The 24,076-nt window shown below is 36.4% G+C and overlaps 1 protein-coding gene and 1 long non-coding RNA gene across 3 annotated transcripts in view; both read left to right on the forward strand.

The window, feature by feature from the left end:
* The first annotated feature begins 339 nt into the window (after positions 1 to 339).
* PPP2R5A (protein phosphatase 2 regulatory subunit B'alpha) overlaps positions 340 to 24,076 on the forward strand; it is a 64,919-nt gene continuing 41,182 nt past the window's right edge. The window contains exon 1 of one of the 2 annotated variants that reach the window (XM_015062908.3): positions 340 to 675. In XM_015062908.3, coding sequence (XP_014918394.2) covers positions 492 to 675 — 184 coding nt within the window. In that variant the 5' untranslated portion in view covers positions 340 to 491. Of the gene's footprint in view, positions 676 to 707; positions 834 to 24,076 lie in introns of those variants that run through there. The other variant, XM_053209235.1, reaches the window with a different exon arrangement.
* LOC128313000 (uncharacterized) lies at positions 847 to 23,899 on the forward strand. The gene is made up of 3 exons (XR_008293074.1): positions 847 to 16,011; positions 16,251 to 18,269; positions 18,506 to 23,899. It is a non-coding gene; the product is annotated as an uncharacterized LOC128313000 (long non-coding RNA).

Here is a 24,076-nt window from a genome sequence, read left to right on the forward strand (position 1 = left end):
GGCGGCTCGGAGGGGACCCGCGATGGCAGCGCCTCGGGAGGAGGCTCCAGGCAGGGCTGGCTGCGCTGGCAGCGGCCACTGAGGGGCCAGCCGGCCGGCTGGCGAACTGGGCTGAAGAGCAGAGAGGCGCGCTCGGCGTCCGCACCCCCGCGCCCTCGCCTCAGTTGTCCAAACTTCAGGCTCTCTTCCACCCGCCCTCCGCGCCCGAAGTCAACAACTTCTTCACCCCCCTCCGCCCCCGCCCTTGCCTCCGTCAGCCCCGGGAGGTGGCCGCGCGGCGGGGACCAGGAACCCCCGGCACTGAGATGTGGCCGTGAGGCGGCAGCGGCGGGGAGAAGCTCGGCGGCGCCCCGGAGCGGGAGGGCGGCGCGGCCGGGGGGGACGGGGCGGAGGGGCGCGAGCTCTCCGCGCCTCTCCCCCGCCTCCTCCTCCTGCCGCTGCCCGTTCCGTGCTTGCAGCAGCCGGAGCTGCCAAGCGCCAGGGCCGCGGCGATGTCGTCGTCGTCGCCGCCGGCGGGGGCTGCCAACGCCGCCGCCATCTCGGCCTCGGAGAAAGTGGACGGCTTCACCCGGAAATCGGTGCGCAAGGCGCAGAGGCAGAAGCGCTCCCAGGGCTCGTCGCAGTTCCGCAGCCAGGGCAGCCAGGCGGAGCTGCACCCCTTGCCCCAGCTCAAAGGTAACCTCGGAGGGTGCAGCCCCGGGAGGGAGCGCAGGGGCTCGCCCCCGCGCCGTTAGAGCCATTTCCTCCTGGGGTTTCCTTCTGCGCCGGTGGGGCTCGTAGTGTGAGCCGTGTTTCCACTGTTGCCTCCCCCGAACCCCGCTCGATTCAAACAGGTTTGGTGTTCAGAGTCTTGCTTCTTCTCCCTGATTCACCTGAACTCTTCCCTTCCCTAGAGGCTGCCAACCCTCCTCCCCACCTGCGCGCTCGCTCACCTGCCCTTGCGATTGCAACTCTCCTGCGTCCCTCGAGGTAGTTTCTTCACTCTTCCTCCGGGCTTGTCCTTCCCCTCGTGGCTTCAACAGCCTGCCCTGCCTTCCGACCTGTAGTCTCTCGGAGACCCTCCTCCGCTTTTCAGACACTTTCAACTACTTCTTTACTTTTCCAGTTACCAAGTTTCTGCTCCCACCCTCTCCTCACCTCCCCTTCCCATTGATCTTTCCTAAGAGTCACGCTGACCGGGATCTCTAGGCAATCGTAATACAAACAGCGGTCAGGAGTTAGCTGGTCTTCAGATCTATTTATAAGAACAAGCCTAAAAATCTGACTAGTGTCTTATTTACTGGGTCGTTAGGTTTAGATGGTATCGTTAACTCAAAGTATAGAAAGACTTAAAATACTTTATTGCCTAAGAAGACACGCGGTAAATTTGGAGAAGTATAAAAGAGTAAATGTTGCTTTGCAATGGAATGGGAACTTAGTTCGCGAAGCAGGGATTCCAGGGAGGAATCTACAGTAGGTTTGTAGGTTTGTACAGTAGTTCAAATTCGTATCCGTGCCTAATGCTTTACAGGAGAACTTAGCACTTCTTTTGGCTCACTTTTACTACTAGATTTAAAGGATATTTAATAAAGTGTTTCCTGGTGGTCTAGTTTATTGTTTGTGCGTTACTCTTTTAATTTTATAATTTTAATGTCTTCACTTTTTACGAGCTAGAAATTGTCTGGGAATAAGATGATAATGCTCCTAGACATTTAAAACAATTCTTATAAAAAGAAACCTGATACAAATCTAGATAATCTGCTTTGCAAGATCTGGAAGATAAAGATTCAGACTAAAATAGATAAATGTTCAGATTTTTCAATCCATTTCATCTCCTAGAAGGATAATCTGGTTCTGCTTTGTCTTCGGACCTATGAATCCAGCCTTAGTTTGGCTGAGAGTCTAAAGAAAACCCCAGATCAAATCACAGTTGACCTACAGTAGATCTGGAACTCCATTCAGACCCTATACTGCCCCGTCTCTAAGGTTCTTCTAAATCAAGAACATTCCACAACCAGAATCAAACTGGCTTTTGAAAGAAGGTTTCGTTTATGATATGTGTAGCTTGTGTTGCTGCATTTATCATTTGTTCTTTAGCATGAAAAAATTGTTAAAATTTACACATCATAGTCAATGGTAAACCACAATGGTAGGCATTACCAAGATTTTAATTCTTGAGTGATGTCATAGCTATAAAAGAATATCATCTTACCTCTTAGGACATTGCATTGCTGTTCATGGATTTTAAAGTGTAAAAAATAAAGCAGTGATATAAAAATCAAAGCTGTGAAAGTTAAAACATTTTTTATCGTTGATTTTTTTTCCATTAAATTGTCAAGTTATTTTTTATAGGTTGAAGGTTTACTGCTAGCATTATTCATACTTAATAAATTTGGTTTTTAGTAAGGTATTGTGGATCCTTAGTGTTATCTTTATTAATATAATACTTCTATGTAATAAAAATAATTGCATATTTAACATAGATCAAGCTAGGAAGTGCAGTTTTAATACACTTTTAATACAGTTTTAAAAGCTTGGCAAAAATATGCAGAGTCAGTAATCCTCTAAGTTATATGTACATAGTTCAACAAGTTGAAGGTGCCATTGAATGTTTTATTTATAGTATTTTGTCACTAGCAGAGAAAAAATAAAATTAGAACTTTAGATAACAACTGTATATTTAACATGAAAATATAGTGTTCTTTAAAAGGAAAGTTAGGTATTCAAGATAAACTTATGCACATTTAATTGTGAAATAAGACCCTTTCTTGGATTACCCACTAATAATAGCTACTTTTACTCCAGATGCCAGAATGCGTGAAAAGTGCTTTTTTAAAAAATTCAGTTGCTTCACATGGTACTTTGGCAGTGTACTTGATACTACAGAGTTGTGTGCTTTTTCTGTAGTAGTTTTTTCCATTTGTGGTCTTAACAAAAACCAATGGAAAGCCCTTTAGTATGTGTATGAAAGAGAATTTTTCTTTCTGCTCTGAAATATAATCTTCCTGTGGAGAGATTCAGATATTTGTGGACAACCGAGATCTTTCAAGTGTTTATACTAACCTGCTTATGTTACACTTTGTCCACATGGATCTAAACTGGAAAGGTGCCAGCTATTTTCCTCAAAGCATACTATGGGTAAGGATTAGCAAAATAACCCAACTTTTTCATCTATAAGAAGTTTATTTGTGCAAAATCATTTAGTAAGTAGGTTGCAGGATTTTAAGGGGGAAAATGTTAAGAGAAAACTCTGTTTTGTTATAGAACATGTTTAATAAAAAAGCCTTGTTAAAAGGATTTTTTAAAAAAGAGAAACTGTGGCTCAGTCGGTTAAGCGTCCGACTTCAGCTCCGGTCATGATATCACGGCTCGTGGGTTCAAGCCCTGCATCTGGCTCTATGCTGACAGCTCGGAGCCTGGAGCCTGCTTCTGATTCTGTGTCTCCCTCTCTCTCTGCCCCTCCCCTGCTCACACTCTGTCTCACTCTGTCTCTCAAAAATAAATACATGTAAAAAAAAAAAAGAAACTGTTACGTGGGTTTTGAAAATTAAACTGCCTTATTGTATAGCTTAAAAACATTTTTTTTTTCAAAACACTTTTGAATTTTCTTATGTTAATTGTGTAAGTTCCCCCTGAGAACTAGGTACTAGAAATAAAAGTAGCATTTCATGAATCAGTTTTTTTTGTTTTTAAATTTAAGTTCGTATAGGACTTAATTTTTCTACCTTAGACTTTTCCTTTAGTAACCAAGTTAGGAAACTTCTAACCTTGAAAGAATATGTTACTCACAATAGGAAGTTTTTCAGCTTATTTTAACCTGTTTCGTCTCTGGAAGAATTTGTTTACTGGTAAAGTAGTAGTTGCCTGACATTTATATAACCCTTAGCATTTACAAATTGTTTCATACTTTGCTTTATTTCTGTAATTATAAAAACAGTATTGTGTATAATTAGTGAAACAGTCCAAAGATGTATAACTCCTAATCCCTGACATCCCTTGCTTTTTCACACTTACTAAGGAAATGCTGTTGCGTGACAAGCCATAGCTCAGTGTATTTTTACAAACGTATTTCATCAGGTCATCTCAGCAGCTCTGTGCAAAACCAGTATTATTCACATTTTATTGACAAGAAAAGTTGAGGCTTATGCAGCTAATTTCAGGCCTGTGATTATTTATCTGGTGTAACAACTGATCCCGGTACTCAGGTCAAAGGATTTCAGTATTTATGCTGTTAACCTATTTCATAAAAATTTGAACTAGTATGATAGAGGTGGGTCATTGGGGCAGTCCAGGGTCAAAGGTAAATTTTTAATCTTTCTGAGTTATTTTCCTTATCTGTAAAATGGGGATAATGCCTTCTCTCTCCCCAGGATTGTAGGGAATAATTGAAATAATGTAATTAAAATGTCTAAAAATAGGCAAAGAATGTTAACTCCCATTGTCTTTGATATTTGAAAATCCAGATTAAAAATATGTTTTATTTTTTTACTTTGTTAAAAAAAATTTTTTTAGCGTTTATTAATTTTTGAGAGACAGAGCGTGAGCAGGGGAAGGGCAGAGAGAGAGGGAGACACAAATCTGAAGCAGGCTCCAGGCTCTGAGCTGTCAGCACAGAGCCCAATGCGGGGCTCAAACTCACAAACTGCAAGATCATGACCTCTGAGCCTAAGTCAACCGCTTACCCAACTGAGCCACCCAGGCGCCCCTAAAAATATTTTTTAAATGAAAGATTCACATAAATAGTAAACTTTTCTGGGGACTTAAAGTTTGATTTTATTTATAATCAGTTTGCAGATATGATTTATGTGAAGTAAGATGAAGCTATATCATTTTTCAGCATTGGTGTAGAAGTGGAAATAGGGTAGAATTAAACTGTTTAAAATATTAAAAGCGTAGCTACAAGATTTTTACCAGGCAAAGACATTGAATTAATTAACCAGTAGAATTGTATAGATGTGCATTTCTCCTACAGGAAGCAGTAAATAGCAAAGAACAGAATGAAACTGGCTTTGAGATTTAAGTGAAGAACTTCCTAAGTTATCACTCAGATTCTTTGTTGGTATATTCTTAGAAACTGGGTCCCACTGGAGGTATCCAGGCCAGTAACAGTGATGCTGATTTGAAGTGCCTTGCTTACCTTTAGGGAAAGATATTTTTTCCCCTTGAGGTATGTGGTCTTTTAGGGTAACTGGAACAAGAACACTGACATAATCTGAAGTTTTATAACTACCTTAACTTTCTTGTGGGGGAGACATTATTAACTCTTTTTAATGTTTAAAGGTCTTCTCAAAGTTAATATAATTTTCTCTAAACCCAAAACCCCTTTTTATAGTTGGGTTGGCCCTAAAGGAGAGTTGAAATTCATCTGAATGTATCAAGAGAAGTGTTTGTTTGCAAAGGCATATGACATTTTTGTCATTTTAGGACTGTTTTCTGAAAATAATGCTGTATCTTCTGGAAGACTTATTTTTTAATTAAAAAAGTTTTTAAGGATATACTTAGAGAAATTGATAATCTGGTATCCATTGCTGTCTTTCATGTGAAATTATATAGACTTAATTCTCCAATTAAGTCTAATTTAACATCTTCAGAATTCCTATTTAGGGTCAAATTCCTTTTCCCCCCAAATTTATTACCTACTCTGATTCTTAATTGAATTTTGGGTTATTTTATGAAGTGTCTAATTGAATAAAGTGATAATCCAGTAAAATGTATTTAGTTAAAATAGTGTGATCATTGGGATAGCGCACTATCCTGTAAATAGTAGACTAGTTGTCTTTCTGCATCATTGATGACTCACAGTTGCTTTGGGCTAGTTGTTTAACCCCTTGGAGCTTCAGTTTAATCATTTTTATTTGTAAGAATAACATTTTCCCTTGATAAAATCACGGAGATGAATTAGTCCCTCTTTGGATGACAGAGACAAATTATAAACAATGATACATTTGGGAAATAGATTTTTGTGCTTTATTTTTGAAATTTAACTTTTTAAATTACAAAAAGCTGGTAAGGAGACTAACTTGTTTTTATTTTTATATTTAGCACTCTGGATCTCAACCCTGGCTGTAAACTTACAGAGCTTTAAAAAAATATCAATGCCTAGGCCCACCCTCTAAGAGATTCTAAATTAATTGGCCTAAGGTAGGACCCAGGCATTTGTATTTTTAAAAGCTCCCAGGGTGATTCTAATGTGCAGCCAGGGTTGAGATCACTAATTTAGCTTTATCTGTCTATTGATTTAATTCATTAATTGAGACTTTGTCCTTTTCTCTCTGATACTCATGGCTCATTACCCAGCCTATTTACAATTCCTGCCCTCACTTCACCTCCTGCTATTTACTTTTCACTCTCTTAACTTTGCTGCCCCCTGTGGCTGATCAGCTGCTTTCCTGAAGAGATGTTAGATTCTGGAGTTTTAGGTATGAGATGATTCTATAGGATTTTTCTGTGGTTACCATAATTAAAAATTATTACCATTCTATATTAGGTGGTCTGTTTTTCTTTCCTCTGTGATTTTGGAGCTGTGGCTGAATAAAATGAAAGTGAGAAATATCTTAGAGGTTTCCCTAGTTTTAATCCCATCGTTCAGGGTAACATGATGATTCCAACCGCTCTGGCATGTAAAACTGATACTTGCCATACACTAAAAGCATTGTTCTGCTTCTTTAAGATTTAAAACTAAGATTCTAGTGTATATGTTGAATAGTAGGTAGTAAACAAGTGAGCTATTTTTTAACTTAACTTGAACTATTTTGGGTTATGTCTTGTATGTATTCAGCAACAAGAAATTTTTTTTTGCACAGTATTTTTACTTCTTGTCCTCTTGATCTAAACTACAGCTTTTTATTGAAGGTAGAGCAGCAAGGACCTGGTACCACTTTATTTCATATCCCTATTTTGTCTTTGACCTTTCTGCTATTCAATTTGAGTAAGACTTGTATTTGTTGTTTTGAGTCAGTGTTCAGTTGTTATGGAATGATATTCTGTCTCCAGAATGGTAAAATGCTTTTGAAAGCAGAAGTCGTCTGTGTTTTCATATCCTGTTGTGGTACCAAATACAGTATTGTGTGTATAGTAATTGTAGCTATGTAGTTATAATGAATGTTTTGTCAAAGAAATTACCTGTTGGTTGTCTGTTGACTCTCCTCCCTTAACGCTCCTCCCCCGACCCAGTTATTGACTGCTTCTTTCAGTGTTGTTTGTTCACTGATGTTTGATGCTATCAGTAGATTGGTTCTCTTCTGTTTTGCTTTTTATTTTAATATGTTTGTGTCTAAATCTGGTTCCAAGTTTTTAAGCAAAAAATTCTGGGCTTTTGATACCATGATAGTAAATGTAAGTTTAAAACAAAAGATTGTTTGTTTTTGTATTTTGTGCTTTGCAAATGACTGGTATAAGGGGCATGAAACATTATTGATAGATTTCTTGCTAGGAAAGATGTTATGGAAGGTTTATGTGGAACAGTAGTACTGGGTTGACTCTCAGATGTGAACATGTGTATACAAACATTGTATAAATTCAAATAATTAGTTTGCAGTAATTTCTAAATTTGAGTTGCAGTCTTTCTAAGGATGTCCTTGAAGGAGATGAAAGGAACAGATTTTAAATATATAATTACTTTTAATGCATTATTGTGTAATGAGGAATGTAAATGCTTTGCTGAAAGAGTTTTACATGACAGAATAGGTTTATGCAAAATAAACTACTTGTCTGGGCAGGATATTGACTAATAAGCAGGTTCAAACCTACTTTTTAAGTGTATCTTTTGAACTCTTCCCTGAAGGAATTTGTTTATGTGGGCTTTTTGAGTGAGTGCTGGTGAATTTTAGAAATCTTGCAGTTTTGATCAGAAATCCTAAAGAAGTATATTATGATTTTGTGGAGGAGTAATTTGCTGAATATGATAGGCTCACATGATGAAATTCAGAGAACCTGTTTGTAACTTGGACACCGACGGCAAGGGATTTCTTGGGAACACACTCCTCCTACTGGAATGGTGATGCTAATTGCATCTACTATAACCTGACCATGATGTTATATCTAGTTGAGCCTTCTGGTTCTGAATGGGACCTCAGAAGTCATTGTAGTTTAGCCTCCACTGGGAATCAATTTTGCTTTTTTTCAAAATAAATAGCTATCTTGTCATTTCCTTAGAGAAGCTTTCTTTAATGTAGGGAGGAAACATGGGGTTTTTAAGCTCCTAGAGGCTTTCTCGATTTTGTTTAGTTAATGAATACACTGTATGGACATACCTAAAAAGAGGATAAATGTCTGAAACAGGAATTTTTTAATGACTGGACTTACTTTGTAATTCAGGAGTATCAAATCTTAAACATGGCTTCAAAATTTTCTCTTTTCAAAATTTTCTCAACATTTTCTCTGTTAATTAGTTTTGCCTGTTTCACACTCAATTGGTAAAAGAAATCTAGAATTATAGCTATTATCAGAAGTTAAAGATTATTTAAACATATTGTTAATCCCATGCCTTTAAATCAATAAAGTGAAAAAGACGGAACAGTTTTTGTTGTAAACTCTGAATTTTGATTAGCAAAACCGAGTGTTTCAACCAGACTTTTATAATAACACCTGCTGAAGCCATAAGTAAAATAAGATATGATTTCTGTAGGAATATGTATCTGCTTTAAAAGAAAAAAACTTACAGTACCATTCTTTTAATTGGCCAGAGGAAAAAGATCTCGTTTACCTGCTGTTAAAACTAGATACATACTTTACTTTTTTTTTTTTTAATTAAATGTCTTTAGGAAATTGTAGTTTGGTTGGGAATATAGACATGTAAGCAGGCAGCTTCAACTACTATCATAAGTTTTGAAGGAAGAGTAAGCAGTAAGTGGCTAGGGTAGTGGTGTAAGGGGGACCCAGTCCAGTTTTGGTATGTAAGGAGAGAGATCAGGGAAAGTTTCCTAGAGAAAGTGACAGGTACACTGAGACCTAAATGATCTTCTTGTTCAGCCAAGAGAGATGGGGTCCAAGAGGTCCACCTAAAGGCCAATATGTGCAGCCTCAGGGGTGAATGAGCATAGCCTATTTGGGGAACTGCCAGCAGTCTATGTGGCTGTGATGAAGAGTGTTGTAATAGGGAACTGATTAGAGAAGACACTGGAGCAACAGTTAGGGTCTAGATCATAGTCTAAATGCCATGTATTGCATTTACTCCTCTGAAAGAAGCATGAAGAGTAATGGGTGTAAGAGAGATGGGTGTAAGGAACACTAGTGAGGATGCTGGCACAGTAATGCAGACAATAGATGAAGGTGACCACGTCTAAGGCTGGATTTGGTGAGAGGGAAGAACCAATGATGATACATTTCTAATTTGGGCAGCTAGAGGCACGATAGCAATTTACTGAAAGGGAGAAAGAGGAAGATCAGATTTGGGAGAGGGCAATGGTTTTTTTGTTGGACAGGTTGAAATGCCTGTGGGAAATCAAATTGAAGCTGTCTAGTAGGAAGTTAGATATTTGGTTCCAGAGCTAAATAGACCTATGCTAGAGATAACAGTTTGGGAGTCTTTAGATTAAGATTTTTTTTTTAAGTTTATTTATTTATTTTGAGAGAGACAGCATGAGTGGGGGAGAGGCAGAGAGAGAGGGAGAGAGAGAATCCCAAGCAGGCGCTGCACAGTCAGTGCAGAGCCCAGCGCAGGACTCAAAACTCAAGAAACCGTGAGATCATGGACCTGAGGTGAAGCCCAGAGTCTAAGGCTAAGCCACCTAGGCGCCCTGGGAGTCTTTAGGTTAAAGGTGGCATTTGAAATGATTTAAGTAGAAGCAACCACTGAAAATGTGTAGAAAGAGAAGAGGTCAAGGAATACCATTATTTAGATGATGATCAAAGGAAAGGGGGTAATCTCAAGGCAAGAGACATAGCTTAAGTGGAGGCAAAGGAAGACAGGTAAGGGTAGAAACAAGTCATTCAAGTGATGAGAATCTTTAAAAATGGGGGTGGGGAACTAGTAACATTGAAAAGAGCTATTGACAAGTCAAGTAAGAGCTGAAAAGTTTCCATGGGTTTAGTAATCTGAGTAACATTGGTGACTTGAGAGGCGTTTCAGAGGTTGATAAGACTTGAAATTTCTGTAAAGTGAGGAATTAATGGAAATTGTTAAAGTCAAGTCAGTAAGTAGGACTTCTCTTTCAGGAAGCCTGACAGTTAGAAAAAATATATCACTAGCTTTTGGGTGCAGAATGGATATTGTATCAGAACAAGATTTTTATAAGGAGGACTAGTTAGGAGGTTATTTTACTGGGCAAGGGGAGACATGGCGTGGCTTGGGCTAGGGGTGGTAGCAGCTGAAATGGAGAGAAAGAGAGAGGTGTATTTAAGATGTATCTTAGATGGGATAATCTAGATGGAAAACCTAGAGCTGTATTTTGAAATTTGACATTTTGAGATATTCTTTTGGAAGTGTGAATCACGGAGTGCTCATTTGGTAATTTCTATGACTTCTAAACATTAATTACAAGATTTTCAAGTTTGCCTTTTAGAAAATGGTTATAGTTTGAAATGTTGGCTACTTGGTCTTCTGGCCAAATAAGGTTTATCTACTCACTTTTCAGTGGAATGTCTGTGTACGCCAGATGGTATATGTGTGAGGGAGATCACAAAATATGTCGGGACAAGTGCATGAGTGAGGTTAGAATTACTTACGGCCTGTTTTCTGCCTTTAGACTGTAAGTAAAGTGCTCCAAGACCTGAGATACGTATCTTCTTCCCCAGCAATTAGGTAGTCAGTTCTTGATTTTATTATTTATTGAATGAAATAATGAAGCAAAAACTATTAAATTGACTTAAAGAAAAACACCATTTTGTGTCATGCAGTGATTGACAGTTTTATAATGATTGATAACCAAGTCCCATAGTGTTTACATATAGCACTAAATTTAGCATTTTGTTGATGAAGAAAACAAAACAGGTAGGCTATATTTTTGTGCAAGTCATTTATAGCTCAGTATCTTTTCAGTTGGTTATTGATTCTTCCTCTATAATATTAAACTGAAAATGTGTATTGCCTGCACTAAAGCAAAATTAACACCTTATTTTCTAACAGTGCAAAGGAAAAATAATAGTAATTGAGCCTTGTGAAGACTGATTTCCTTTAGGTCCTGGGCAGGTAGACCAGTAGTGAACATAGTTTTTTCTAAGAATCTTCAAAGCAGAGGATTTTTATTTCTTAAATTCTTCTGATATAGAAATACTTCATTGATATTCTTTGGAGTCTCCCTTTTAGCACCATTCCTCCCTTTTTAAAGTAATGTAAAAATTTTTATTGGAGAACATTTGTTTTATGAATGTGTGCTGAGAAATAAGATGAAGGAACTTTTAATCACTCAGCACTTTTGTCTGAGCTAGATTTATAATAAGAAGTTAAGGTTAAAATCTATAATTAGCAGCTTTGAGGAGTTATTTTGAAATATCAAGAACCAATCAGCCTGTCTACTTATTTTTGCCTCTCTTTTGGAAATGCTATGTATATTTCACTCTCCCTTTAAGCTATGTAGACACAGTTTTGAAAACTTGTATTTGCAGCCACATTAACATAATCTTTCTGATCATTATTTCCCAATTTGAGAGAGGAAATAAATTGAGCAAAACCGCTAAGTCTTGGATATAAAAATCAGTTGGGCTAATTCATCTGTCACTTTACTGATTTTATTCTCCTGTAAATGCTCCAGGAAAACAAATTAGACGATGTCATCTCTTTTGTCCACATACGTTTGTCCCAGTGTATGAACAGCCTAAATTTGAATCCAGAGTGGAAATAAAGTAGTAAATGTATCAATGAAATGCTTTCAAGGTGCATTTAGTTTTAATAGTCGTTTTTCTTTCATAGGAAATTTCTGTCATTCATGTAGGAAACTTAAAAATAACCCTGCTTTTACCTAGCTACCAGGTAACCAGGCACTGATTTTGGTATTTCATATATTTTGATATCCTGTTGTTAATTTGGACTACATGGATGACCTTACACATAACATATTTTGATATTTTGAGAACTGCTTTTTTTTTCTTTTTTTCTTTCTTTCTTTTTTTTAAGTCTGGATAAGTAGCTTCTCCCGTGGAATAGGAATGACTATTTTAGGATACAATACTTGCTGTGAGTCATGAGTGAGTTTCAGTTTTCATGGTTTTCTAAAATAAACTCACTTAAGGACTGTGCAATAAGAAATGTCATATTCTTAACTACTCTGTCTTTATGATTTTTATAAAAACTGATAGACTGTTAAATTTAAGTCAAAAAAGAATCTTACAAAGGTAGAAAATAAAAATCCCCAGAGGAAACATCGCTTAAAATTTTGGGAATCATTCTCATATTTTCCTATTAAGTGGTATCACATAATGTATGCTATTCTGTAACCCATTTTTACTTTAATTGGATATTATAAATAGCATACTTCTGAAAGGAAAACAGTAAAATTAATTTTTCATTTTTATTATTTTTCAGTAGGCTTAATCCCCAGCATGGAGCTCAGTATGGGGCTTGAACTCACCCACCCTGAGATCAAGACCTGAGCTGAGGTCAGAAATTGGATGCTTCACCTACTGAGCCATCCAGGCGCCTCTAAAATTAATTTAGATTTGTTTCTGAATAAAGTTTTTTATTTCTGGAAATACTAGATCAAATCACTTTAGACCTAGAAAAATTCCTTGTATAAAAAGGAGAGGAAATAATTTCTAAGACCACTGGTATTTAATTTTAGGGAGGTTATACATGGATCTCTTTGAAAACCTGATTAAAGAAATGCATCATCTTCTCAGAAAATATCATATACGATATTGTATGTATAATTTTAGGGTTCTTGGATTCACCACCACCACAACCCTGAAGCCCATCTATGGCCTGGTGGTGGGGTGTTTGTAGACCTTAGGGCCTGTTTTCGAGATTTGAACAGCCTCGTTAAGTCAGTAATCCTTTTCCTTAACACGGGTAGCAGGTGTTTCTTAGGAGTTACAGGGAGGAGTAGCTGCCAGATGGAACCTCATCACAGCCATGAAAACTGAAAATAACTATAGAGGCATTGATCTAAGAAGATCTGTTTAATACTTCTCATCCCCCCAAAATTCCAAATGAAAAACAAAATGCTTCTAAAAACCTGTTTTATTTAATGAATAACAGGTTTTATATTCAAATTGAATTAAGCAAAAACAATGTTTCAAAATTTATCACAGAAAAAAACAACAACCAAAAAACAAATTGAATTAATCCCATGACACGGATATTCCATTTATAGGCATATTTCAAATTGCAGGTTTCATATTCATATTGCATATTCATATTGCATATTCATATTGCAGGTTTGCAGGTTTGGTTCCACCACAATAAAGTAAATATTACAATAAAGTGAGTGAAATGAATTTTTTTATTTCCCAGCACATATAAAAGTTGTATTAACACCGTACTGTATTCTTTTAAGTGTGCAATTGCATTATGGCTAAAAAGTATGTACCTTAATTTGAAAATACTTTATTGCTAAAAAAAATGCTAATCATCAGCTTTCAGTGAGTCATAATCACTGATTATAACTCACCATAACATAAAATAATGAAAAAGTTTGAAATATTCTAAGAATTACCAAAACGTGACACAGAGATACAAAATGAGCAAATGCGGTTAGAAAAATGGTGCCAATAGACTTGCTCAATGCAGGGTTGCCACAGACCTTCAGTTTGTAAAAACTGCAATATCTGGGAAGCGCAATGAAATGAGGTATATTCACATACTCTTTCAGGAGTCTGCTTTTCAGTATTCAGCTTGCTAAAATTCCAGATTTCTATATTCTAAGAAATGCCCCATATTGGCTCATCTTCATTTCTTGTTCATTTCTACTTTATCAGAAGTTGTTTTTGAAGACAAAAGATAACAAAGTTAATTTTTTTGAGATAAAAATCAAACAGTGTATTTTTATCCTTCTATAATGCAATGATTGTGGATATATTCACCTTTGAATAGTAACGAATAAATCATAGAAATATTTATGTTCTTTAAAGTTCTAGTAGTCCAGTGGTTTTATTAAAGTAATATTTGTATATTAGGATTCATTTTCAAATTGGTAGGGTTCATGTATTCAAATTTCCTAAAAGGTGATGCCTCCATTTTTTTCCGGCCATTTTCAATTTTAGTGAAATCCTAGGTCCTAAACTAAGTCCTATTTGCAATGCTGTGAATCATTTGTTTATAGATGTTTCTATTGTTCCTTTATAATAGTTTGATCCTCTAAAGTTTCAAATAAAAGCTGAATTTAGAGTCTCAGTTATTAATGTTCTAGGAGTATTGCCAAAAAAAGCTACATGTCCTATATTCTGTGCCAGTTTCTTAAATTAGAATCTTGGATTGCATCCTCAGCGTGTCACTGTAGTGGTATTGCTGGGTTGCTATGATACAGTGCTTGTTCTATAATTTGTAGCATGAATCCTATATGAGATCCTACTTTAGATTTCTAAAATGTGAGCAGCACTAATTGGAAATATCCATTTTTCCTTTAAGGAAAATTATACTTATAAAACTTCTGTTACAGATTATGATACTTGATACTTAAAACTATTTGTTCTTAAAGGTAAAATAGATTAACAATCAACAACTTGAAATAATTTGGTTGTCCCTAAGAAATTTAGTTTATTACATTTTTATGAAAATGGGCAAGAAAAGGAAGGTTTTATGATAATGAATATTGAAATTTCACCATTCTACTTGATATTTGAGGTCTTAAGAGAAATAAATATAAACTATATTTTCTGGTAACATGAATTTGAGACAGTGATCAAATCTACATTACACAGGAAAGCTCCACAAATTATCTTACCCTATGGAATTTATTTTTTTTATTCAGTGAACTGTTCTTAAAACCAACCTATGTAGTTCTGTTGATAAAATATTATTAATTCTTATTTTATGATGTGGTTTTTGTGTTTTCATTTACATGTTCTGTATAAATAAGTTAGATGGCATAAAGACCAACGGTATTCTAGGCATGTGTTGTATATACATTTGGGGTAGAATGAAATTTTTATGATTATTGGTTAGTGGCATTTGATCTTTAAACCACAGCTGATCTTTAAACTTTCACTGTCTTTCAGTAATGTTTTGCATATTTAGCATGAAAATATTTTAGAGACCAGGACTGAACTAAAAATTTTAACAGCTTTATTGAGATATAATTCATATACCGTGCAATTCACCCATGGCTTTTAGTATATGTACAGATATTTACAACCATCACTACAGTCAATTTTAGAACATTTTCATAATGTCAGAAAGAAATGCCATAGCATTTAACTATTACTCCTCGCCTCACTCATCCCCTACTCTAAGCAGCCACTGATCTACTTTCTGTCTCTATACTCTTTCTGTCTTCTCTCTACTTTCTGTTCCTGTTCTGGACATTTTATATGAATGGGATCATATATAGTCTTTTGTAAGTCTTTTATATCACTGGCTTCTTTTCACCTAACATAATATTTTCAATCATGTGGTAGCATGTATCAGTATTTCATTCCTCTTATGGCTGAGTAATAATCTATTGTATGGCTTTAGTACCATATTTTATTTGTCCATTCATCAGTTGATGGACATTTGGATTTCCACCTTTTGGTTATTATGAATAATGTTGCTGTAAACATTTGTGTACAAGTTTTTGTGTGAGCATATGTTTTAATTTCTCTTGGGTGTATACCTAGAAGTAGAATTTTTGGGTCACATGTAATTTTGTGTTTAATTGCTTGAGGAACTGCCACACTTGTTTTCCACCATGGTCATGCTATTTTACATTCCTACCCACCAGTTTATGATCTCTGCATACCCTCACCAACACTTATTACTCTGACGTTTTTAATACAGCCATCCTAACAGGTATGAAGTGTGAAATTTTTGTGGTTATGATTTGCATTTCTCTAATGACTAAAGATGTCAAGCATCTTTTAATGTGCTTTTTGGCCATTTGGTGTATCCTCCTTGTAGAAATGACTCTTCAGACCCTTTGCCCATTTTTTAATTGAGTTGTCTTTTTATCAAGTCGTAATGTTCCTTTGTCTTTTCACTTTCTTTTTTAAAATTTTTTTTCAACGTTTTTTATTTATTTTTGGGACAGAGAGAGACAGAGCATGAACAGGGGAGGGGCAGAGAGAGAGGGAGACACAGAATCGGAAACAGGCTCCAGGTTCCGAGCCATCAGCCCAGAGCCTGACGCGGGGCTCGAACTCACGGACCGCGAGATCGTGACCTGGCTGAAGTCGGATGCTTAACCGACTGCGCCACCCAGGCGCCCCTGTCTTTGCACTTTCTTAATGGTATCCTTTGAAGTGCAGATGGTTTTAATTTTGATAAAATCCTAAATTATCTTTTTTTCTTGTTCCTCATGCTTTTGGTGTCCTAAAAATCTTTCCCAAATCTGATGTCATTAGATTTACCTTTATGTTTTCTTCTAAGAATGTTATATGTTAGCCTTTACATTTTTAGGTCTTTGATGTATTTTGAGTTCAAGTTTTGTATGGAATGTGATATAACAGTTCAGATTTATTCTTTTGCATGTAGCTATTCAGACGTCCTAGCACCATTTGTTGAAAATACATTTTCCCCATTAGATAAGGAAACTTGTTGAAAACTTGTTTAACTTGTTCAAAATCAGTTGGCACATGGTTTTATTTTTGGGATTTCAGTTCTATTCCACTGATCTGTATTCTATTGTTTTATCAGTACCACACTGTCTTGATTACTTTTGGTTTGTGTAGTACATTTTGAAATGGAAAAGTCTGAGTCTTCCTACTTTGTTCTTTTTCAAGATTGTTTTGGCTATTCTGGCACACTTGAAATTGAAAGAATTAGGTTACTGATCTGAGATTTTTATTTGTTTTTCTATAGGTATTTACAGGTATAAATTCCCTTCTAAATACTTTTTAGCTACATCCCAGATGTGTTAGTATGTTATGTCTTCATTTTCATTTGTCTCAAAATATTTTCTGATTTTTCCTTTGGTATCTTCTTTGATACATTAGTTATTTAGGAGTGTGTATGGTTTAATTTCTGCATATTTGTGATTTTCCCAATTTGTTTTCTGTTACTGATTTATAATTTCATTCTACCATGGTCGAGGATATACTTTGTGGTATTTCTGTTTTTACTTTTTTTGAGGTAGTTTTATAACTTGGCATATGGCCTGTCCTGGAGACTGTTCCATGTGCACTTGAGAGTATGTATTCTGCTGTTGTTGGCTGGAGAATTCTATAGTAAATATAAATTCCTTAGTGTTCTATAGAAGTCTGTTAGATCTGGTTAATTTATAGTGTAAGCCTTGTATTTCCTTGATCTTGTGTCTAGTTGTTCTATCCATTATTAAAAATGAGATATTATGGGGCGCCTGAGTGGTACATTGCATTAGGCATCTGACTCTTGATTTCGGCTTAGGTCATGATATCATGGTTTCATGAATTCGAGCCCTGTGTAGGACTCTGTACTGACAGTGTGGAGCCTGCTTGGGACTCTCTCTCCCCTCTCTCTCTGCCCTTTTCCCACTCGTGCGCACTCTCTAAATAAATGAACATTAAAAAAAAAATTTTTTTTTTTAATGAGATCTTGAAGTCTCTCTTGTTGAATTGTCCATTTCTTTCTTCACTTCTTTTAGTTTTGCTTTATATATTTTGGAACTGTTAGTAAGTGCACATATTTTGTAATTGTTGCATCTTAGTCATGAATTGACCCTTTCATCATAAAATGGATCTCTATCTCTAATACAATTTTTTTGTTTGTTTTAAAATCTGTTTATCTGATATCAGTATACCACTCTAGCTTTCTTGTGTTTGCATGATATATCACTTTCCATCCTTTTCAGTCTATTTGTGTCTTTGAATCTGTAACTTGTTATGGGGAGAAGAGCATATAATTAGGTCTTTTTTAATTCAGTTTGAAATCACTGCCTTTTGACTGGATTGTTTAATCCATTTGTATTTAATGTTATTTGTTGATATAGTTGGATTTATGTCTGCCATTTTACTTTTTGTTTTCTGTGTCTCGTGCCTTTTTTGTTCTACATTCTTCCTTTACTGTTTTCTTTAGTATTAGGTGAATATTTTTCACAGCAGCATTTGTTTGTTTAATGATTTTTTATCACATCTTTTTGAGTTTATTTTTAGTGGATGCCCTTGGGCTTATCATGTATATATTTATTGGAATCAACTTCAGATTTATATTAGCTTATTTCCCGTGAGATATGGAAACATTACTTCTGTATTCGTGTATTTCCTTTTCCTCCTTTTTATGGTGTTGTTATTCAGTTACATTTATTGTTACAAACCCAATAGTGTTTTTGTTTTTTTTTTTTTTTTCAACGTTTATTTATTTTGGGGACAGAGAGAGACAGAGCATGAACGGGGGAGGAGCAGAGAGAGAGGGAGACACAGAATCGGAAACAGGCTCCAGGCTCTGAGCCATCAGCCCAGAGCCTGACGCGGGGCTCGAACTCACGGACCGCGAGATCGTGACCTGGCTGAAGTCGGACGCTTAACCGACTGCGCCACCCAGGCGCCCCAACCAATAGTGTTTTATTGTACTTAATGCTTTATCATCATTCATTCATTAGCCCAGTACATGTTTGCTTCCACCCATCTCCTTTGTGCTGTTACTGGCAAATATGTTATATTTCTATATATGGTAATAACCTAATTATATATTTATAATATATATATTATATATATGTGTATTTATATTACTTTATACATTGGGGTTTTTTTGAATCAGCTAAGAGAAAAAAGAAAATATATGCATTTATACTTCCTTTTATAATTACATAATTTACTGGAGTTCTTTGTGGTTTCTTTGTGGATTGGAATTACTTTCTGTGGTTATTTGCTTTCAGCCTGATGGAATTTCTTTAATGTTTCTTGTAAGGCAGTCTGGGTAGCCTCTGAGTTTTTGTTTATTTGGGAATATCTTTATTTTGCCTTTTTTTTTTTTTAAGTTTTCTTTAATGTTTATTTTTGAGAGGGAGAGTGCATGAGCAAGGGAAGGGCAGAGAGAGAGAAAGACACAATTCAAAGCAGTCTCCAGGCTCTGAGATGTCAGCACAGAACCTGATGTGGGGCTCGAACTCATGAACCTATGAGATCATGACAATTAACTCACTGGGCCACCCAGGTGCCCCTGCCTTCATTTTTGAATGATAGCTTTGCTGGATATAGGATTTGGGGGTGACAGGTTATTTTGTTTGTTCTTTTTGAGCAGTTTGAATATGTTACTCTGCTGTTTTCTAGCCTCTACTATTTCTACTGAGAAATTAACCATTAATGTTAGCCCTTGTAAGTGACTAGTTGTTTTTCTTTTGCAGCTTTCAAGATTTTTCTCCTTGTCTTTGACTTTCAGCACTTTTATGGTATATCTGTGAATCTCCCTTGTATTTTTCCTTCTTAGAGTTGTTGAGCTTTCTGGATATGCAGCTTAATGTTATTCAGTAAATTTGGGAAGTTTCAGTCATGATTTCTTCAAATATTTTTTTCTGCTTCTTTCTTTTTTCTCCTTTTATGTGCATGTGGTACACGGTGTCCCACAGATTGAAGTTCTGTTCATTTTTTTAAATGTTTTTAAAATTTATTTTGAGAGAGAAAGAGCATTCATGAGTAGGGGAGGGGCAGAGAGAGGGAGAGACAGACAGAGGAGAGAGAGTCCCAAGCTGGCTCTGTACTGTCAGTGCAGAGCACAATGTGGGGCTCATTCTCACAAACTATAGGATCATGACCTGAGTCGAAATCAAGAGTCAGACACCTAACTGAGCCACCCAGGTGTTCCTGAAGTTCTGTTCATTTTTATTCACCTCTTTTTCTGTATTCAGATTTCATAGTCTGTATCAATTTATCTTCAAACTTCCCTAGTTCTTTCCTCTGCCAATTCACATCAGTTGAGTCCTTCTAGTGAGTTTTTCATTTTGTTATTGTACTTGGCAATGCAGAATCTTCTTGTTTCTCTCTTTCTTTTTCTTTTTTTGCAAAGTCTGTTTCTATTGACATCCTTTATTTGATGTGACATTGTCATATCTTCTTTACTTCAGCGATGGTTACCTTCAGTTCTTTGAATATATTTATAATGGCTGCTTTGAAGTCATTTTCTCTTAAATCCAACATTGGGTTGCTCTCATAGGCAGTTTCTATTGCCTTCTCTTTTTTCCCCTTGGTATATGGGACATACTTTCCTGTTTCTTTGTGTATCTTGTAAATTTTTTGTTGTTGTTAACTGAACACTTTAGATAATGTACTTAATATATTATAGCAGTACAATACTGGGTACTTGTCCCACCCCTCAGAGCTTATTGTTGTCACTTACTTGTTTAGTGACTGGGTCTAATATTGTTCCTTAAAGGATGCAGCTTTAGGTATGCCAGTAGTCACCCTGAGATGAACGTGCTTTTGACAGGGCTCTCTTTATGTTTTCCTAACAACACCCCCAGCTTTAAATTCTAGTGACTTCCAGCTTGTTTAATTGTTCTCAACAATGCTCTGGGGCATAAATTGTTCTAATTTTTTTCTGACTAATCTAGTCAAATTCAGGCTTTTTGGAAGGAATAGTTCCTGAGGTCAGTGTCTGATATTTGTTCTAACACCAGAGTGCTCCTCCAAGCTGTTTCTTTCCCTGGTATTCTGCGTACTAGCTGACTAAAGCCTATTTTCTCAGTGAATTTACAAATCTTCCCATTGCCATTCACTATAACCCCCACTGTTTTTGAGAACACCCCTAACCTTGAACTTTTCTATGCTGTGTTGCAAAAGAAGTCATTTCCTTTGGGAAGAGACATAACAGCTGTTTTATGTCTTGCTCCCCCCCCCCCCCGCCCCCCAGGCAAATTTTTTGAGTTAGGACTCTGGAGCTGGGGATAGGGACAATGGCATGCTTCTCTCTGAATGACACCCTACTTCAGGAGCTGAGCAGAAGGTGGAGAAGGAGCATTAGCCTAAGATCTTTTTGGCTTGCCTCTTCCAGCATGGAAGCACCTACAGGCTAGGACTGAGATAATGATAGCCCCAGTATTCTCAGTGGTACTGCACCAGGGGTAGAGCCTCTGTCCGTGAGTGGAAGTTGGGCAAAAGAAGGGAGCCCTTCTTCTTAATTGCACTGGCCCAGAACTTAAACTCAGTAATAGGTAGTTGTGGGCAGGGTGAGAAATGCCAACATCATGCTCCTCACCTAAGGAAAGCTGCCTGATCAAGATCTGGTAGTAAAGGGGTCCTTGTGTTCTTGGCTGCCTCCCTCCAGAGTGGAGTTTCTGCTTAGCTAAGCCGAGAGGAGAGAGGCACTTTGTTCAGATACCACACATTCTTGCCGTTCTTCATAAATTTTCATAAGTATTCTTGGATAGATGTTTCCTCATTTGCTGCTTACCTTAGGGCCATTTCCAGAAGCTTTCAAGGTTTAAAAATTATTTTCATCTGTTTCACTGGAGTGCAGGTCTGTGGAGCTTTTACCTTGTCTTGCTAGAAGTTGAACTTCCTGTAGACTAAAATTTTAGCTTCTTTTGTAGTAATAATTAGTACCTTTCTTTTATCTAGGAATTTATAGCTTTCAAATATATAATCATGCCAATACGTTTGAAAACTTAAAGGAATTGGGAAAATCCCTTGAAATAAACAGCTTTCTGAAACTGACACAAGAAGAAACAAAAATCTAAACAAGTCTTAATACCTACTTAATTGAATCGTAATTAAGAACTGTGACAAATGGGGTAAATGAGTGATGGTCATTAAGGAGGGCACTGCTGGGATGAGCACTGGGTGTTATATGTATGTGATGAATCATTAGATTCTACTCCTGAAGCCAAGACTACACTGTATGTTATCTAACTTGAGAACTAAAAAAAAGAAGAAAGAAAAAAGAACCTTGACAAGGACATTACAACAACAACAAAATGCAAAGATGCAAAAATGTTATACAGAATATTTACAAATTGAATTTAGCAACATATAAATAGGATGATACATCATGATCATGTGGGATTCATGCCAGAATCCAGGATAGCTTTTACATTCAACAATGACTTGCTATGTAAGCAAAAGAAACAAGTTGTATCATCACTTCAATGTAAGTAGAATAATAGAAATTCCTTCTCTGTATAGTTCCTTTCTCTCTAGTACTTTAACCTGTAGATTCCAGCCACTTCATTAGCCCTGATTTCCACTTTGTATTTAGCTCAGCAAGCCTGTTTGCTATTTTGAGTCTTCTCCCTATGGTGCAGTCTGGAAAGTGCTAACAGAGAGCTTATGTGATTGTGGGCTCACTCTGTTTCCCTTCTCTTAAGGATCACAGTCCCATATTGCGTGTTTTCCAGCATCTGCAAACAGTTATTTCACATATTTTCTCCAGTTTTTAGTATGTTACAGTGGAAAGTCTAGCCTGCTGGAAGCAGCAGTGTTGCCCACACTTTTTGTTATTTTTGAATCCAATGGGTATGGAGTGATGTATTTCACACGTAAATTCATATGTATGGTTTATACATATTAACATTTTTCTGCTTTCCAGTGTGGTTGAATGTCATTTCATACGTTTATTGATCATTTTGTTTCATGTGCTCTTTTCTATAGATTTGTCTTTTTCTTATTGATTTATAGATGTTCTTTTGTGAATTCTGGATGCCAGTCCAGAGTTGGTTATAAAATTAAATGTTTCACACTTTACCTAGTCACGTTTAGTCTTTTAGTTCTCTAAAAGAATTAATTTTTATAAATGGTGTGAAGGAGGGATCTAATTTTTTTTCCATATGAATAACCAATGGTCCTACCATAATTTATTAAATTAAAAAATTCACTACTGACATTAAAAAAAACCCAACTCTATTATATATTAATCTTCTGTATATGTACCCTAGTATATTCCTAGGTACCTTATTTTTTTCTTTTCCGGTGGTCTTTTTGTCTATTCCTGTCTCAAGTCGTGTAGTTTTAATCACTATATGTAGTAAGGTTAGTCTTCCCTTCTTCATCTTAAATATCAGCTTGGCTATTCTTGGCTCTTCATTTTTCCTGATGAATTTTAAGAGCAACTCTTCAGGTTCCAACAAAACACTGTCAATTGAGTGCAGCATCATGTTACAATCCAAAATGCTTTCTCTGTATAGATTGAGGAAGATGTCTTCTCATCCATGAATAATTCTATATCTGTTATTTATTTCTTTTATATATTTCATAAAAGTTTTGTAATTGTCTTCATAAAAGTCTTTCTTGTCTTTTGTTAGATCTCTCAAATTACTTGCCCCGGGAACCCAGTCAACATATTGTGAGGAAGGTTAGGCCACATGGAGAGGTCACATGTGGTGTTTCTGGCACTAGCCCCTGCTAGACCTTCATTCAAAAGCCTGAATTAACTATCAACACATATACGAGTGATTTAGCCTTCACAGATTTCTCCCTCTAAGTTTTCTAGTTTTCTAGCTAAGGCCTTAGACTTCATGGAACAGAGATAAGTTGTCCCTGCTATGTTCTGTCTGAATCTCTGACTTAAAAAAACTGTGATAGATAATTATTGTTTCAAGCCACTAAATTTGGAATGATTTGTTACTAAGCAATAGAAAATTAAAACACCAGACATCATTCTGATAATGATCTGGCTTCTCCTGTAGGTCTGCTTAAGGAACACATAACTGGAATATTCTAATATGGTACATGGAGGAATAATTTCCCATCACAAATTAATAAATTGGCATTTATTACTAAGTCATGAACCTGGCTAATTTACATTTGTACTGTGTATGATTTAGTGGTACAGTTTTCCTAAATAAGTTTTACAAACTGACACTAAAGAGTATAGTTAAAACTTTCTCACCACATTTTCTTAAAGATTCTAATTTAATCTTCAAAAAATTTTTACAAAGTTTGCTAATATCAGACAAAGTAGTGTAATCAACCAGAGTATATACCCAACTACATAGGCATTATTTTTCTCAAATAGGTTATTCTATGAAACATGAGACCTCTTGTGACTCTGATTCTTTTTAGAAAGAACCAGTCATAGAAGTCACATAGTCTCACTTTTATGGCCTTTAGTTGGAAGACACGTAGCTTCACTTCTGCAGTACTGAGACTGTTCCCTAGAAGCAAGTGACTAAGTCTAGCCCAC

The sequence above is a fragment of the Acinonyx jubatus genome, chromosome E4 (assembly GCF_027475565.1).
Source record: "Acinonyx jubatus isolate Ajub_Pintada_27869175 chromosome E4, VMU_Ajub_asm_v1.0, whole genome shotgun sequence".
Lineage (NCBI taxonomy): Eukaryota > Metazoa > Chordata > Mammalia > Carnivora > Felidae > Acinonyx > Acinonyx jubatus.